We start from the raw sequence: 17,698 nt of genomic DNA, 5'->3' as shown, positions 1-17,698 counted from the left end.
TGAGGACAGTATGGATCGCCAAAGGACTCAACAAGGGTCCTAGTGCAGGGCAGGTGGAGGCTGACTTGCCCATAGACTTGGGTATGGCTGGAGGTAGAGTCAGTGGGACGGTGGGTCCTTTAGAGAGGTGTTCCACTCAAAGATCGCCTGCTCAAGAGTCTCAGAATGTATTTCAGCAGCCGAGACAAACTTTAAATGGACAAACAGGGAGAGAGGTAGGGTCTCAGAAATACACCAGGAGTCAGGGTGAGGTGGATGTAGCTGTACATGCAAACCATTGTCCATTGTGGGTAGCAAAGTCCTCTGAGGGGATGGGTCCCGTCCCGCCCATCCTGCCCATCGCACCCATCCCTCCTATGCCCGGCCCCTATGATTAAGAAAGTGGCTAATCCACTGGGTATATTACAGGGTGCCCTGTTGAAGGATGTTAACGCCCAGCCTCTAGGATCTGGCCCTTTCGCCATGGGCAATCTCTGTGGCAAAAAATGTGTGAAAAGAATGCACAACTCGATCCTTGGGTCTGGGGCGAATAAATTGCTATTCAAGATGGGGAAAGGTGAGGGCTCTTTCCTGATCCATCGCAGGAATATCTTATCTTAATTTGCAGAAATACCAAGGCTGAGACCCATTATGTCCATGGATGTGGAGAGGGTTGAGTTTGTTAATGACAAGAAAATTGATTTAGTGGTGCTGGAACAGTGTCAGGGATTGTGAATGATGTCATCCTAAGTGTGCTAGTATGGGATCTCAGTCTCTACCTATCCGCTGGGAGGGAATGGATCTGGTGATCATGGGAATTGTAATCAGGAGTGGAGTGATAGAAATGTTGTGATTACTTTGAACAGGTCATCAAATGAGGCCGGTCCTAAGATCTCCTTGGCGTCTACAAGTGTATTAGGTCATAGGGATGAAATGGATTAATCATGGATAAGGTCCTCTCTGAATAATAGGGGAGAGACTGCCTCTCTTTGACATCCCAAGAATATGTGAAAAGTGTAATGTGATTTCATGGCACTCCAGGGGCAATCATCATGTATTTACTAATCCAGAATTGGGTGGTTATTTAAATGATTTTAGCATCATCCTCATCCAAGAAGCATGGCTTCTGAGTTGTCTGATATTGTTTGGAATTAAGGTTTTCTAGCAAAACAATATGAATTGGCAGGGGGGTCACCCTTCAGGGGGCCTCCTGATTGCTGTCAAGTCCTTCCTGTTTTCTGGACTTGGGTTTTAGAAAGTCTTTGATTCATAGAGGAGAGGGTAAGCCCTTGTTTTGCTTAAATGTGAACATTTACTGGCATCAGATGATTTCCTCCCTGAATTACCTTTTAGTTAAGTTAGATAGTTGGGTTTTGGATTAGTTAGACCTAAAAGGGAATAACTTCATAATTATTCTAGGTGATTTAAACTCGACCTGTCTAGATCCCATGTTTCAAGTGGATGAGGATAATATTTTCTTTTACTAGTGCCCCGCCTAAGAAAGTTAGGCTGGGGATGGGGTGGAATCAATTGAAGGGAGTCCTTGGGACTGAGAATGTTAAATGGTCAGATAAAGGGTGACATGTGACCTCAACCCACTTGGGAAAATGGAGTGGCAAATTCAATTAAAGGCCATGTTTTATTTTAATATTGTAAGGTTTTTAAAGTAGCAAGAACTGTTTTGAGTGACCTTAACATGATGGTGGCTGATTTCCCTATCCCCACTGGCAGAAGAGAGTAGATGTCAGTAGGTCCCTTTATGGTTAATATGGGATGAAATACGGTGTAAATGTAAAATCATGTGATTGATGCTTTTAATGACAATCTTCTACAACACTGGCAAAGAAGTTCCTATGAATGGAAAATGTCCACTTTTAATGAGGATCTCTTTCATGTTTACTTGAAAGAGACGTTGAATAAAGTATTGGGCAGAAATAAGGCCCCTTTACAAAAGAAGAATCCAATTGTAAGACACGCCCATCGATATGACTTGGTGATTGTAGAACATAAAAAATTTTTAAGACACTTTATTCGGTCCATACAGAAAAGTGGAGCAAGTTTAATAGTTAAGTTAGCAGAGATAAAGGCTGCTAAACGTGGCCATAACATTTGTCTGATTAGCCATCGGTGTAGAATGCTGTAAAATGATGGGGAGGCAATGATAAAGCTGTTAATCAGAGGAACTCCTCAGGTTTTTTGCAGATCGTGAAAGGTCTGGAGCATTGTCAAGCAATGATTCCAATGAATCTGATTGCAGAAACAAAATGGGTTGATCACTTTGAGTCCATTTATGAAAGGGAAATATGGGTCTTTGATGTGCCTGAAGGCAGCAAGGATGTAATAACAACAATGAGGGTGCTTATCAAGTTCAAATTGTTTTTTAAGGCAATTATAAGGGCAAGTTCCTCTGGGGCTGCAGGGCCAATTGGGTTGAAAAACCATCTGTTTAAAGCTGCCCCGGATTTATGGGCAAATATCCTGGCTATATTTTTTTCACAGCTAGTTAAATCCGGTGTTATATCCGACTCTTGGCATACATTGCATGTGCTTCCTATTTTTTTAAAAAAGGGGAGCGGAATAACCCATCAACTTATAGACCCATCATGATTATGGAGGCAGATCAAAAGTTTTTTGAATCCATACTCTTCCAGCATCTAGGGAATAGGTCTGCGAAGGTTGGCAGATTGAAAAAAAAACAAGGGTTGGCTTTCGCAAACACCAAGGAACAACCAAGAATTATTTTATTATTAGACTACTACAAGATTGGGCATGGACAAAAACAAACAATCATACCTTTGTGGCCTCTATGGACTTCCCAGCAGCTTTTGATTTAGTTAATAGAAGCCTAATTTGGCAAAAGTTAGTGCACTGTGGTAATCCCAGAGGTGCTTTTCAGATTGATGTTTCTTCTTCATAATAGGACTAACATCTAGGTGAGGTTAAACAATGAGGGACATATTTCTAAGAAGATTGAGACAGATACAAGTTTGAGGTAGGTGTGTTTTTTTATATGGCATATCCGGATGATATTATATTGTTTGACTGTACACAATTGCGTCTTCAGAAATGTATCGCCACATTTGCACTCTATTTTAAGAAAATCCTTTTAGCCATAAACCCAGACAAAACAAAGATGATGCATTTTAGTAGTTTTAATAAACCTTCAAATCAATCTTGGTTTTTAAGTAATTAAAAGTTGCAAGTGTCAGACAGGTTTATCTATTTACAGTTCCCACATTTTAATAAACCTTCTAAGGTGAAGACAATGGAATATGTAAAAAATAAGGCAAATTGGCTTTCAGATGCACCTGATAAATAGAAAATGTGAAACATTTTCAGCTAAACATTTTCACTTAAACCATTGGTGCTTTTATAAGTCAGCAACGTGATGTCAAAAATATTGTATGGTTTGGAGGTGATGCAGGGGTAGCTGAGAAATTGAATTACCTGGAAACCATAGTTTGGAAGAAAACCCTTAATCTTCTGAACTGTGTGCCAATATCATCTATCAGATATGAATTGGACTTAATTTCTCTTCTGTCCAGGCTCAAATGGAAATACTTGACTCTTGTGTGAAAACTTCTCCATCCAGTGAAAAATTCTTTTTATTAGGACACATAGATGGAAAAGGGATTGAATCATAGTTTGATGCAATTTGGGGCTCTCTGTACTGAAATTGTAGAAAAATTGGCATACTCCTTGGAAGAGATACCAACAAAACTAATGTTGATAAAAAAAGCTCTGTATGTTGCAGATTGGAGTGAAACAATAGCAACATTTCATAGTTATAGCTCCTTGGATCATCTTAGGTACGAGCTCCAAAAGGTAGGCACCCTTCCAACATGTTTGTGTTTTTTTAATAAAAAAGTTTGTGCTTGTTTTTAATGTTTTGTTTCAACATTCTGTTGACACGAGAAGTCTTAAACGAAGAATCTTTCTGAAGGAGCTGTTGAAAGGTAAATTCTGCAATGAAGTCAACAGTGTTGAAACACTAAAGGACCTTGCTGTGATATGTTGGATGTTTCATTTTAAACAAATGTCATATTTTAGACATTTTAAATACATTCCTGATTTTATTGAATTGTGAGGTTTTATGGTCCTATTTATTGTTTGGTCACTCAAATCAAGTAATTTTCTCACTTTTTATTTTTTTTAATGCTATAAAATTGAGTAGTGATGGCCTTTGAGGTAAAGACATGTTATGCTACCCTGAAACGATATGTATTTTTAATAGAGGATAGCTTTGGTTTCCATGTTTTTTCATTCTTTTTCTTTTAAAGGGAGCTCATTTTTGTTTGTTTGTTTTGTAATATTGTAAATGTATGTTATATATCATAAACGGTACACACACATTTTAAAAAATAAACACTCCCAGGGACCAAGAAGTGGCTACTATGATTTCAGGAATAAAGCTACAAAATATCATGCTGAATCAGCGCCATCAACTTGGTTAAGTATCTATTTAAACACCATGACCAGCAATCAAGCAGGTGAGCAATAAGCTGAAAATATCAAGAAGCATGTCAGACCTCTGGTAGAAAGTCCTTAGGTGATTTTCCTGTTTCATTTAGAGGCAAAGCAACAAGATGAAAGCATACAAGTTGCACTATGTGCACTCCAGATGGGAACATGTAAGTATCTGCTATCAGACCATCAAGAGCTAGGAGCAAAGAATGTTATACAAGTCCTTATGAACATTTGGCATGAAGTGTCAGCAATTCATGGTGGACTTCTGCAAGGGGACACATAGATTGTGCGTCTGTAAAGCCTATCACAAAGAGTGGTGTTTCTTGCTCACACTGGCTATCAATAGGTGCTCAAAGCAAAGGGAAGAATCAGGGATGGGGCACGGTTCTCCAAAATCAATTTTAGGTATGGATCAGAAGTGGCTCAACGCATCCTGTGTCAAACAACATGTAGCAGTTACATTCTGCATTCATCTTCAATGAACATCTGTATAAATACTTTGGCAGAGCATCAGCTGAGATGTCTGCATGCTTCTAAATGGCAGATATCTCATGTTGATTGTGGACGAGTATGTTTGATACCCAAATGTCATCCATAGGAGGAATTTTTAACAGCATTCGAGACATGACCCCTAGTGATCTCCCAACAATATCACCTAATATAAGCCTTGGGATATGTTCATAGTGTGACTATTAACATATCTTGGTTTAAGTGTCTATGGGGTCCCACAGTGATGGACATCAACATGGAATATCTTTCAAAACGTTAATGGGAAAAATCAGCTGGAAGATGCATATTGCGAGACAACAACTAAGCCTAGGTCAATACCTGAATCCAAACCATGAATCATCCAGTTTTCACTGTATTGAAGAGACAGATTTGGCTTAAGCACATGACAATTCATGCTGATACAATGTTGCTGTAATTATTAGGTTGAAGTGTTCTGATATTTTCCTGCAAGCACATGTTCAAAGCAAGCAAAGTATAGTGTTAATGGAGTAGGTCAGATTTTAAGAAACCTTCCTGCTAGGGATGCTCATAGAAAGCCAAGTGTCTAAATGACCAATGGGTTGGGTTGCACCTGGCTGTTTCTTTAATATAGAAACCAAAAATCACTATTTGCATTTGAGAAAACACATTGTAATTTACACTGAATGAATGTAAATGAAAAAGAGCAGAGGATGTTTTTCCTTATGTGCATTTCTTTAATACATGCACAGGTTAATTATTTGCATAGGGGGGCCAGCGGATTTGTGGGGTCTGTGCTGTTTTCTCAGTAAGTTGCAGTATACATGTATTTATTTATGGGGATATGATGCTTTACTCTATCTACATTAGCAATTAACTCAAATTAAAAATCATTATTGATTAATGAGCCATTCAGGAAGCAATAACAAATGATGTTTTAATTAAATAAAGACATTTATCTGACTCAAAGTTCTTTAAAAATATTGTCAACGGCTTATTACATTATTTAAGAAGTCAAAAATGAAACAGACACATCTGGAAATAGGTCATTTGTGAATGCCTTACATAAAATGGTCACACTGTTTCCCAAAAAGCTAGTTCTCTCGCTCTCTCTCTCTCTCTGTCTCTCTCTGTTTCACTCTCGCTCTCTCTCTCTCTCTTTCTCTCTTTCTCTCTCTGTCTCTCTCTCCTCTTGCAAATGTTCAACGAGCTTTAAACAGTTTATTTTGTTTAGCTGTCAAGGGTTACACATTACAGAATGGCAGACCTCCTCTTGTTTGACTTTTAACACATTTCCACAATAGCACGTGGATCCCTTTAATAAAATTCACCTAGGATTAACCACTTCTCTGGGAGAAACAAGCACCATGACTAATGAGGGCTGTTATGAGTCTGAGACTCCACAGGGAGCCACTGTGGTACTTCTGAGGTACCACGGATCAGATACTCCTGCTCTACTGTGTGTGTCAGAACTGGGCCACTGGAGAGACTGAAGAATCAGATGAGTGAGTTGGCCCAGGACCAATTGACCCTTGTCAGAGGAATTTTATGCCAAATTGAGGAGCAGCTTTAAGAGGAAGGCTTAGGTCCTCAAGGAGATATACATACAAACATGCATATGATGTACAAGCATATGATGTCATACTCTTGAGAACCAATAAATAGGAGGTTCCGGCATATCTGTCGGATTCTCTGACACAACCATCAGCCTTGTTCATCATGATGTGAATGAATCATCAGTGACTGCACAGTGTGAAGCCCTAAGCAGTGCCATTATCTAAGCTGTTATTTGCTAGGCCCTTCACACTTTCCAATGCCGATAGAAGCAATCCTATCCAGTTTAGGATAAATTGAGTATGTTATTGCTTTGGTTATTTCAACAAATTGTGACAGCTTGAAAAACAGCACAGTTGGTCAAAATCATGTCAAAGGTGCAGATTAGAAGGATGTTAATTGTATGCACTTTTCCTAAGAATTCTTTAAGAAGGGAACGGATCTAAGTAAAATTCGTCCTCTTGCTCATCTATTATTCATACTCAGTGTTAACTTAAACTTTGATTTCTGAACGATTTTGCCTTTTTTTTGCTACCATTACTGTTGACTTTTTCATGTCCTCAATTGAGAAAGTACGAAAATATAAATCAATGAGAATGATTTGTGATGCCAAACCAAAATTCTGAAAAGACTAGTGAAGTCTGCAGTGCTCTTTGACATCTGGTAATGTTTACCTGTGGCCTAGCGATGACATTTTCTATTACAAAAAATGTCTGCGTCTTGTATTTGATCTGATTATATACATAACAGCCAATTTCTTTTTTTCTTTGCAGTCGATCCAATAAAAGTAGCTATTGATAAATACTGGAATGTCATGGAAAATGAGGCTTTTGTGATAGAGTCTGAGGAGGAACTGAGGAGTAATGAGACCTTTGTATGGTACAATGAACAAACTAAGGAGAGCATTTCAACCGACAAAGCAGAGAGAGTTCACTCTTCTGGTGCAAAGCTTTGGTTTTTGCCGATTGTACGAAATGACACAGGACTATACACCACTCTCATCAAGTACGTACGGCAAACTGCCACATCCATTCTGAGTATAGAGTGAGGCATTGTACATTCATTTACAACCAGTTATGTATGGCATTAAGTATCCTTTACTGTAAATTATAAGGATATGATGTCACCAAGGAGTGAACGGAGCAAGATTGAAGGTCACGTTTCTTGATAAAGTTAACAAACTCCAAGGTGACTTGCATTATCCTTTGAAAGTACTTTTTATACAAGGCCACAGCCCATTTCCTTTGAATTCTTGATCACTTCCTTATGATATAGTTCAGTGACTCTTCCAATTGTTTAGCAAAAATTGGATCAATTTACACATCACTGTGTAATTGATGGCTTACTATTTATCTGTAGTTGTTTGCATTCTTCCACAACGACACTATTACCGCGTGTGGGATATGTGCCTACATCTTAAGTTCAGATATGCATATCATTATATATTTTGAAAACAGTGTGCCAGACCACATGATTTTTATGCAAACTGACTTTATATAATTGCTTAGCTTGAAAATACACGTTTAGATGTCTAGACATCTCCAACATACAACAACCTTCTTCCAAGTTTTGATACATAATGTTGAATCTTTTCAGATGAAACAAAAAATAAACAAATATGCAGATTGTAATAATTGTATTGGTTTTAATGTATTCAATATTGCACATTTAAAGGCTGTGGTTGAAAATAAGTGATACCATGCAGGCAGATTGTTTATCTCTGCTTTAAACTCTAGCAGTACACACAATAAGCATACTACCATGAACTCTCTGTTATTGGTCTGTGATTATGAGTTACAACAGAATCAGGAAAAGTGAGGGAGTAATTGTACAGTTATTATAAAGATAAAAGACCAAGTTTGCATAAAGACTATAGATAACATGAATATTGCTCCTGCAGCCCCTCCTCTTTTAAACTCTTATTTCTGAACTGCTACCAGCTGCTCATGAATGCAGGCTACTATAAGGTTTGGAATGCTCTGACTACTTACCAGTGGTCTTATTACTTGTAGTTCAAATGTTCCTCTTGACAGTCATTACTTACAAAGGCAATCCGCCTACTGACAGAACACTTTCCCAAAAATATACATAGATTTGTTATAGTCATTACCCCTAAGAACCTGGGGATGAAAGGAACTGACATGTCCGACCATCTTCATATCCATGTCAAAGGAACTGGTACAATCTTACAACGAGAGAGAGAGAGAGGAAGGTATCAGTACTGTGATGAGGAAGAGTAGGATTTGGAGTAATGAATATTACCAGTGAGTAATCAGCGGATTATCTCTACACACCTATTCCTTGTCACAGCGCTTACTTATGAAGCATACCAAAGATGGGACCTACACATACTTCAACTAAAAAGGAATGACCACCCCCGGCACAGCGTTAACAGTGGCCATTTGGTGGATAGTCACAAGCAACCCACCCACCCCGAGGAGAGAAAAGAGGAGGGTGGAGGACATCCCTCACAGGGAAGGGGAAAAAACATACACTATAGATAAAGCCATATACAGGCTGCGCGGCAGGTCTACTTTGGGTCATGAAAGAGCCCTCGTCCTGAACAGTTGAATCCCAGGCTCTACTTAAGCAACAGAACCCGAGAAGGTGGAGCATTATTGGTAGGGTAATGCCCCCACAGTGATAGATAGAAGCCTGAGCGAAGCAAGGTCTTTAACGTAACCCCGGGGCCATTAGCCTACCAGTAGTACCACCCGAGCATTATACAGAACTCCGAACGTCATACTGGGGTACTAATAACAATTTTTCCTGAGTTGAGAAATGACGGTGAAACTGTTTCTTGACTCGAGAAAAGAAATCCAAATAAAAATGCCTGCCAGGGACTGGGGAGAAGGGACCACATGTAGTCCCTTCTCCTTCTCCCTTCCGATGACAGCCATTCAAATTAATGAAAAAATTAAATAAACAAAATGGCCACCATTGGAAAGTGGAGATGGGACTACACATTGTCCCTTCTCCACTTCCATGGTGGCTAATCGGGCGACAGAGATGCGCTGTGAACAGTCCTGTTCCTGGTGCCAGCAAGGGACAGAGGAGCACAGGTAAGTGGGGATTGGCTAGGGAGTGGACCGGATATTTGGAAAAAGGGGGTGGGGGAAAGGGCAGGGGATGCAGGGTGCACACTTAACTTTGGTCCCGGTGAGGGAAGATGGCGGCCTCCTGCTTCAAAGAGGCTTGGAGCAGGGTCCTTACCTATGTGGTAAGGACTCCATTCCAAGCCTCCTCATTGGCCAGGAGGCCGCTACACCCCCTCACTTGGTACTAATGGAGAATCACTGAAGTCCCAGACTAAGAGCAGGGAAGATGGCACTCACAGGCAAATTATCTTACTCAAGGAGCCCCAAAAAATACATTGAGTTAGACGGGGCCCAGCACTCCCTTCTGCATAAAAGGGCAACAACTGGAACACTCTTGCCAGAGCCAGATGATATGGAAGAGCCCTAAAAAAAGACACCTTATTCGAGACTACTTGTCTTCAGAATTCCCAGCATGGGTCCTTCCAACCATTGTAAATTGGGAACCAACTTGGGTTTCAAAAACTGTCAGGCTCCTGAAGTGTCGCGTTCGGCGCCAGGGCAGGCACCCTTTAAAGACCCTAACACACCGATGAGGATAATAGTAATTGGGGAGAGGATGCCCTGCACTGAAGGCCTCCCACCCAGAGGCTTCCACCTAAAAAAGAACCAACAAGCAATCCCTCCCTCAAGCCTGCATCCCCTTGAGCCGCAGCACGTTTGTGCTGAAGAAGCAAGTACTTAAAGCGGGAAGAACCATGTTCCAAAAGTGTCCAGATTCAGACCCACATTCACAACGTTTAACATGTCACCCAAGGAAATCCTACTTGCTACTACAGAACGCCTATGGCTCTTTGGAATATGTGGTAGCAAGTAAGATCTGAGGTTTGGAGGAAAAGGAGGACATAGGCTAAATCAGAAAAGAAACAATGCAGGACATAATCATACAGCATAACATCATCCCTGAAGAGTCAAAGAAGCCTGCACAGATGCTAGACCTCTCTTCAACAAGCCCTTTCTGCAGACAAAAAGAGCAGTTGGAAATTGGCCACTGGGGAGTACACAGTCAAAGCAGTGCACCTAGAATTCTGCAACACAAGGTCACAGGCAGCAGGCTTATTTATATTTATTTATTTGTAACGCTCCGAAGCCAGCAAAGCCTATAACGCACACCAGCAGAACTTTTGAAACCAGGGCCAGAGACTTGCTCTGAAATCAGTGACCCTGTCCAGTTACGACTACAATGCAGAAGCAGGGTAACTTTATTTACAACCATGAGAAACACTGTCTGGTCCAGTTAAAAGGCACCTTGAATCACAGAAACCTGTCTCCCACCCAAACCAGAGAACGAGAGGAGCACCCACCAGCCCCACCTAATACTGTGGTCAGCAATTGGAGAAGGGCAGTAGGACAGAACCGATAGAGTACTCAAGACCACCCAGTTATCTTGTTGCATCTTACAGTAATGTCAGGGGATCTTGCCTGCTAAAGCCGACATGGTCAACAAAGAAGGGATAGCTGCAGGACAGCCAAGAAGAGGAATGAGGCACAGTCGGTGCTGGACAAAAATACAGCAGGCAAAAAAAACTAGCAATAGCGAAAATAAAATGAAAGTGGGAATACAGTACTCACAGTGGTCCGTCCATGTCTCCTGTAGCTTTCCTCAAACCACATACCAGGACTGTCAGGACGAGGGACAAAATAAAGAGCTATCAAAGTTCAACCAAACCAAAATCTCTGCCCTGAACCTGCATGAAGTCTGTTATAACTAGGGATGGATGAAATTGTAAGATTCTATTCTGCACACCCGGGCATGAAGTCCTCCAGATTTTGATTCACTTTGCAGTGCTCACCCATTCCGCCACTCCAGCAGAATAAATCAGAATTATTCCAAGCTGTTGGCAGTTCATTAACTTTTTCCTGAAAAACAACCGCGGGTGAAAATAAGCCATACCTTTCGTTGGTATGCAGTAATAAAATTGCGGCAAAAATATCGCTGTTAGAAAAAATTGCGGCAAAACAGCTGTGGTTTAACCTGGTAAAGGTGTACCCCATTATGCCATTTAAGGGCAGCAGGGGCTGTGGGAATGTCCCCCGCTTCCCTTAAATGGTATAATGGGTCTGGGGATTGCGGCGGTGTTCCCCGCATCCTTTACATGGATTGCGGCGGCAAAACCACAGCCTTTTTGCCACCATTTTTTTTTAAAACATGGAATCCTTTCGTTCGCCGTGTTTCAGCTCACTTTCCCGAAGTCATTTGAGCCCACGGTCTTGCTTTACGCTTTCACTTTGTACGACGTGGGTCATGCCATTTGTATTCGTCTTTGTGCAGCTTTTGGCTGCTTCACATTAAACTTGTATTTCCTTTTCTCATGCATGCATCCAACGGCAAGATTCGGTTTCGACTATCACGAAACACACGTTTCTTGTTCGCACACAGGCACATTACGTCGCACATCCTGCCATTCTTCTGGGCGCCCATTTCACATTGTGAGTGAGAAACATGTTTCTCTTGTGTGCATGAAACCAAAGCGCACATGAAATAGCATACAGCAAGTGGTTACCTTGTCTGTGGCCGTGGCTATATAAATAAGCCTTACAATCAGTCTTCACCACACCTCTTCTGTTTGGGAGAGGAGAAGCGTCAGCAGCACCAGTAGCAAAATCTGCAGCAGGACCAACATTCGCCACCACCGCCACTGAATTAGAGTCAGAGGAAGTCACTATCTTCGGCCAGGCGGATGATAAGGAAGAGAAGGCATATTTGCAGGACCTAACCTTCCGGTTCCGGTCATGGGGCCTGTCTGCATGATGGAAAATAAGCAAGAGGAGGAAGAGGAGTACCTGCCAGTGCCACCACTGGTCCAGCATCTGCCACCAGCACCATCAGACCAGCATTTGCCATACTAACAGCTGCCACCAGCACCACTGGACCAGCACCAGTGGACCAGCACCCGCCACCAGCATCACTGGACTTTCAGCCGCCATCTTCATCACCGGACCAGCAGGTACCACCAGTACCACCGGACAGGCAACCACAATTCACCTGTTTTTAAGAAAGCTGGGGACGAGCCATTTGAAAGGATGACACAACAACTAAAAAACAAGACACCCCATAAATGCATGAGTGATACGCAAGTTGGCCCTGCCAGCCTACACATATTTTCACTAGAGTGGGGAAGGTCCATGTGAAACTATAACACAGGACAACCCATGAACAAGGAGCCTCCCAAATGCATGAGAGATATGCAAGTTGGCCCCACAACCCAACACATGTTTCTGTGAACACGGGGAAGGGTCATGTAGAAGTATGATACAACACAACTGAAAAACAAGCAGTCCCCCAAATGTATGAGAGACACACAAGTTGTCCCCACCACCTTATACATGTTTCTATGAAAGTAGGGGAAGGGCCATGTGGAAGCATGACTTAACACAACTCAATAAAAAGCCACCCTCTGCACGTTTACATGAGAGTGGGGAAAGGACCATGTGGAAGCATGACACAGCAAATGTCATGAACAAGTAGCCTCCCGAATGCATGAGAGATACACAAATTGGCCCTGCAATCCTACAAAAGTTTCTATGAAAGTGGGGGAAGGGTCATGTGGAAGTATGACACAACACAACACATCCAAAAATTGTAGCTGCCTACCAAGTCCATGAGAGACACACAAGTTGGCCCACCACACAAATGCATGAGAAATACAAAAATGGTAATGAAACAAGATTAATTAATCACGATTAGCAATGCAATGAGGAGCAGCAGCTGCACAAGTGGTTGTGGGCCTTGGTTACCCAAGCCAGTCATGTAGACGTCAGTGACAGAGGCAGCCAACTGCTACTGGACGCATCAAATCAAGCACAGATATATATACTAGCCTGGGTGAGACAACAGGTCTGTGCCCCTCACGTGATAGGGGCAAAGGTAACAGGTCAAATAAAACCCATCTACTATTAGCCATTCCCTAATGGTTCCCAATAACAAACACTAGAGCCCTGCAAATAGAAGGGAACCACCCAAAGTTCTGCATTTCATGCTACTGGAAACCACCTACCATTGGCCATTTTTTTAATGGTGGCTAATACACATCCACACAGCACCAAGAATGAAAGGGTACTGTGAAAAGTTTCCAATTTTGCTCACCACAAAACACAACAAGTCAGAAATATTTTGAGTGCGCAGAATCAACCACTGGCACGCAGAACGTGCAAAATTCCCACATGAATTCAACATGGAGCGAACATTCCGGAGAGGAGCAAAATGGAAACAAAGCAGGATAAGACCCCTGATTCCACAAAACAGGTGTAAGAGTAATTGGGGGCAAAATATGCCCATTTCACACTGTTGGAGGAAATTACGGCAAGCTCTGATTATGACTACAAACACCCTGTTTGCCCCTCAGCTCCAATTTTGTTGAGGGCAGGAGCCAGGCAACACCATCCGCGCTCTGCTACGAGCTGCCGGCATCATCCTTGCTGCAGGAGCAGCTAGGATTCGCTGATCGTCGCCGCGCTGCTGTCTACCTTCAACCTGCTCACCAGTACGCGGTCTACTGAGCAATAATAGTACCGTGGCTGATCCTTTGATGCCACCTTGCCCACACTGCAGCCACTTGCCACGAGGACCCCCGAAAACTACCTCCACTTAAAATGGCCGCCAACACAATACGCTCATAGCGTCGTGCTAGGTTGCCTAGCAACCCTCTCAGGCCGCCGATATCAACACCCCGGCAAGCCGGAGGTGGAAGCTGGCCCACCACGACCAAGGCCCACTTAGCCTAAGGCCCCTTCCTGTCTGCCCCTCAGCTCCACTTTTGTTGAGGGAAGGAGCCCTGCAACACCATCCGCGCTCTGCTATGAGTTGCCGGCATCATCCTTGCTGCAGGAGCAGCTAGGATTCGCTGGTAGTCACCGCGCTGCTGTCTACCTTCAACCTGCTCACCAGTACGAGGTCTACTGAGCAATAATAGTACCGTGGCTGAGCCTTTGATGCCACCTTGCCCACACTGCAGCCACTTGCCACGAGGACCCCCGAAAACTACCTCCACTTAAAATGACCACCAACACAATACGCTCATAGCGTCATGCTAGGTTGCCTAGCAACCCTCTCAGACTGCTGATGTCAACACCCCGGCAAGCCGGAGGCGGAAGCCAGCCCACCACGACCCAGGCCCACTTAGCCTAAGGCCCCTTCCTGTCTGCCCCTCAGCTCCACTTTTGTTGAGGGCAGGATCCCTGCAACACCATCTGTGCTCTGCTACGAGCTGCCGGCATCATCCTTGCTGCAGGAGCAGCTAGGATTCGCTGATCGTCGCCGCGCTGCTGTCTAGCTTCAACCTGCTCACAAGTACGAGGTCTACTGAGCAATAATAGTACCGTGGCTTAGCCTTTGATGCCACCTTGCCCACACTGCAGCCACTTGCCACGAGGACCCCCGAAAACTACCTCCACTTAAAATGGCCACCAACACAATACGCTCATAGCGTTGTGCTAGGTTTCCTAGCAAACCTCTCAGGCCGCCGATATCAACACTCCGGCAAGCCGGAGGTGGGAGCCGGCCCACCACAACCAAGGCCCACTTAGCCTAAGGCCCTTTCCTGTCTGCCCCTGTCCGCACCTGCGCTATGGCGCGGGACACTGCTCCGTGGTTCTGGCACTCTGCACACTCGCAGAAATACCATAAAACACGAGCGACCTTCTTCCAAAAATCAGCCAGGGTCCACACTCGCCCGGAGACGTCCACGGACGAACACTCTAACCTGACCACTGTGCCCGCCGTCGCCTACGAGAACACTGCCTCACCTGGAGCTAACGGCAACGAGTCTATGTTACAGACCCCTTCGGCACATATGCAAAACGCCACAAGGCATGTCAAGGTACAGCCTGCTGTTTACAAACCACATTACGATCAGGGATTGATCAGATGTACACTCTCAACACCGTCCTAGTCACTGTGCGCTTGTGTCAGATCTTGGACGAGTGAATGCATTCCCGTATGCGTATTAACTTTCGATGATCCACCGATCTGCCCCCATTCTGCTTAGAACTCATTAACCAGACTAGGCACGACTTACCTCAACTTGTCTTTTGTACTATCACGTTGCCTTTCAATTAGACCACGCACATATTAGACCATCCCACAACTGACCAGCAGCCTGCCGCTGCGCCCTTTGCGACATATGCCACCTTTGTATGCGCATTTGTAATCTTGCCTGTTTGTAATCCTACTTACGTTATATGATTGCTTGTTTGACTATGCCTTACACGCCACACCAATTGTGTTTGTAGTCCAGCCTACACTATATGACTTCTTGTTTGACCATGCCTTACATGTCGCACCAATTGTGTTTGTAGTCCATCCTACGTTATATGACTGCTTGTTTGACCATACCTTACACGCCGCACCAATTGTGTTTGTAGTCCAGCCTACGTTATATGACCGCTTGTTTGACTATGCCTACACGTCATACTAATTGCCAAAGCCTCCTGAGCTTTATAATTACTGTGATCTATTTGTGCAAGCTAGTCCAGTCTTGACAATACCAACGTAATATTTGCTTGTAAACTTATCTGATTCACCACTTGCCATAGCTGCCTCTTGACACACTAAAGTTATTGTAACTCTGTAGTCATGCTGCCCCTGCCCTCGGCCAGTGCACTCTTATTCATCCTAGCCATCACATGGTCCCTAGCTCAGGCACTCTGTACAACACCCACCCGTACCACTTGTACTCCCTGCATCATTTCCTGCTCTTTCTCAACCACAATGGACCTCAGTACATCTCCTCTACCCGACTCCCCCACATACGCACATTCAAACAAATATGTAGCCTACCCACTCAGCAGCCCCTCCCCCAACATATACCTTAATGATCCTGCCTTGTGGCTCAAAAATTTCGCATCCAAACCGTTGCCCAACCAACCATGCACACTTACACTTAGGAATGCCAGACATAGATCCAGATTGCCTCGCATCCCCTGTGCCCAACGCCAACACACCAACACCCCATGTGCTTCTACTCAGACTACATCCAAACCTTCCACGATCGTCCCTCTAAAGAACTTAAAGGAGCTCTCATCAATGCCAGATCCCTTAATGCTCATGCACAAGATATCTCCGACTTCATCCCAGAATCTCGATTTTATTGCCATTACAGAAACATGGCTACATGCCACCTCTGGCCCACTCTTGTCCCTTGCCATCCCTGACGGATACTCTATCCACCCTTTTAACCTGTCCAAAGGTGGCGGCGTTGCCATTATTCATAGGGATAATATCAACATGAGACCGATCCCCAACTCTCACTTTAGCTCAGCTGAATCACTATCAGTGAAACTTTCACTCTCTCCCACTAATACAGCGACACTACACCTCATTTACAGAACACCCGGGCCCCTCTCTTCCTTCTCAGAAGATATCACGTCTATTCTGTCCAATAACACTAAGCCAAACTCACAAGTGCTGCTGCTGGGGGATTTGAATCTCGGACTCTCTGACCCTAAGGATCTCATGGCCTTAGAAGTTGCAAGTATTGTGTCAAACCTAGGCTTTCAACAACGTAACTTTGAACCCACTCACAACAAAGGCAGAACACTTGACTGGATCGTAGACCTCAAATATAATACTACGACAAGCTCAAACACAGCCTGTGCTCGGTCTGATCACCACGTCATCATCTTCCACCTACCTGCCACCATCCCTAGCTCCAAACCTCAATAGCCCCCTCTATTCCTAATCGGAACAAAAGGATATTACCAGGGACAAACTACTACCGCTTATCCTACCCATTTTGAACAACTGTGCCACATAGCATAATCACCCCACGGTCTTGGTAGACACTTTCAACAAAGCATTGATCAAAGTGATTGATACCATAGCCCCGCTTAAAATTAGGAAAGCTAAACAACGAGCTCTTCAGAATTTGTGGTTCACTCCACAACTTAGAGCTCTGCGCAAAGAGAAACGCAAGGTGGAATCTCTCTGGAAAAGTCTCCCGTGTGCTTCCAACAAAGACAACCTCTTCATCGCATCTCTTAACTACAAGGAAGCAATTATACAGGCAAAAAAAGAAACCTATAACTTGCGCATCTCGCAAGCGGAATCCAACACGAAGGAACTTTTCAAAATTCTCAAAGAATTAGAATCCCCTTTGCCCATACCAGATACCTGCAACGAAGACAGCTCTTGGTGC

At 43.5% G+C, this 17,698-nt stretch overlaps 1 protein-coding gene across 5 annotated transcripts in view; it reads left to right on the top strand.

Moving 5' to 3' along the window:
- The window catches only part of LOC138526331 (interleukin-1 receptor-like 1), a 524,029-nt gene that overhangs the window by 123,487 nt on the left and 382,844 nt on the right, over nucleotides 1-17,698 (top strand). For 2 of the 5 annotated variants that reach the window (XM_069636936.1, XM_069636935.1), the window contains one exon: nucleotides 7,242-7,473. The exons of the other annotated variants lie outside the window; for them this stretch is intronic. In XM_069636936.1, the coding sequence (XP_069493037.1) occupies nucleotides 7,242-7,473 (232 nt within the window). The remainder of the gene's footprint in view (nucleotides 1-7,241; nucleotides 7,474-17,698) is intronic. 5 annotated transcript variants of the gene reach the window in all.

Source organism: Ambystoma mexicanum, chromosome 7p, assembly GCF_040938575.1.
Source record: "Ambystoma mexicanum isolate Mex_15411 chromosome 7p, UKY_AmexF1_1, whole genome shotgun sequence".
Classification (NCBI taxonomy): Eukaryota; Metazoa; Chordata; class Amphibia; order Caudata; family Ambystomatidae; genus Ambystoma; species Ambystoma mexicanum.
This window is presented reverse-complemented; position numbering and strand designations above follow the sequence as displayed.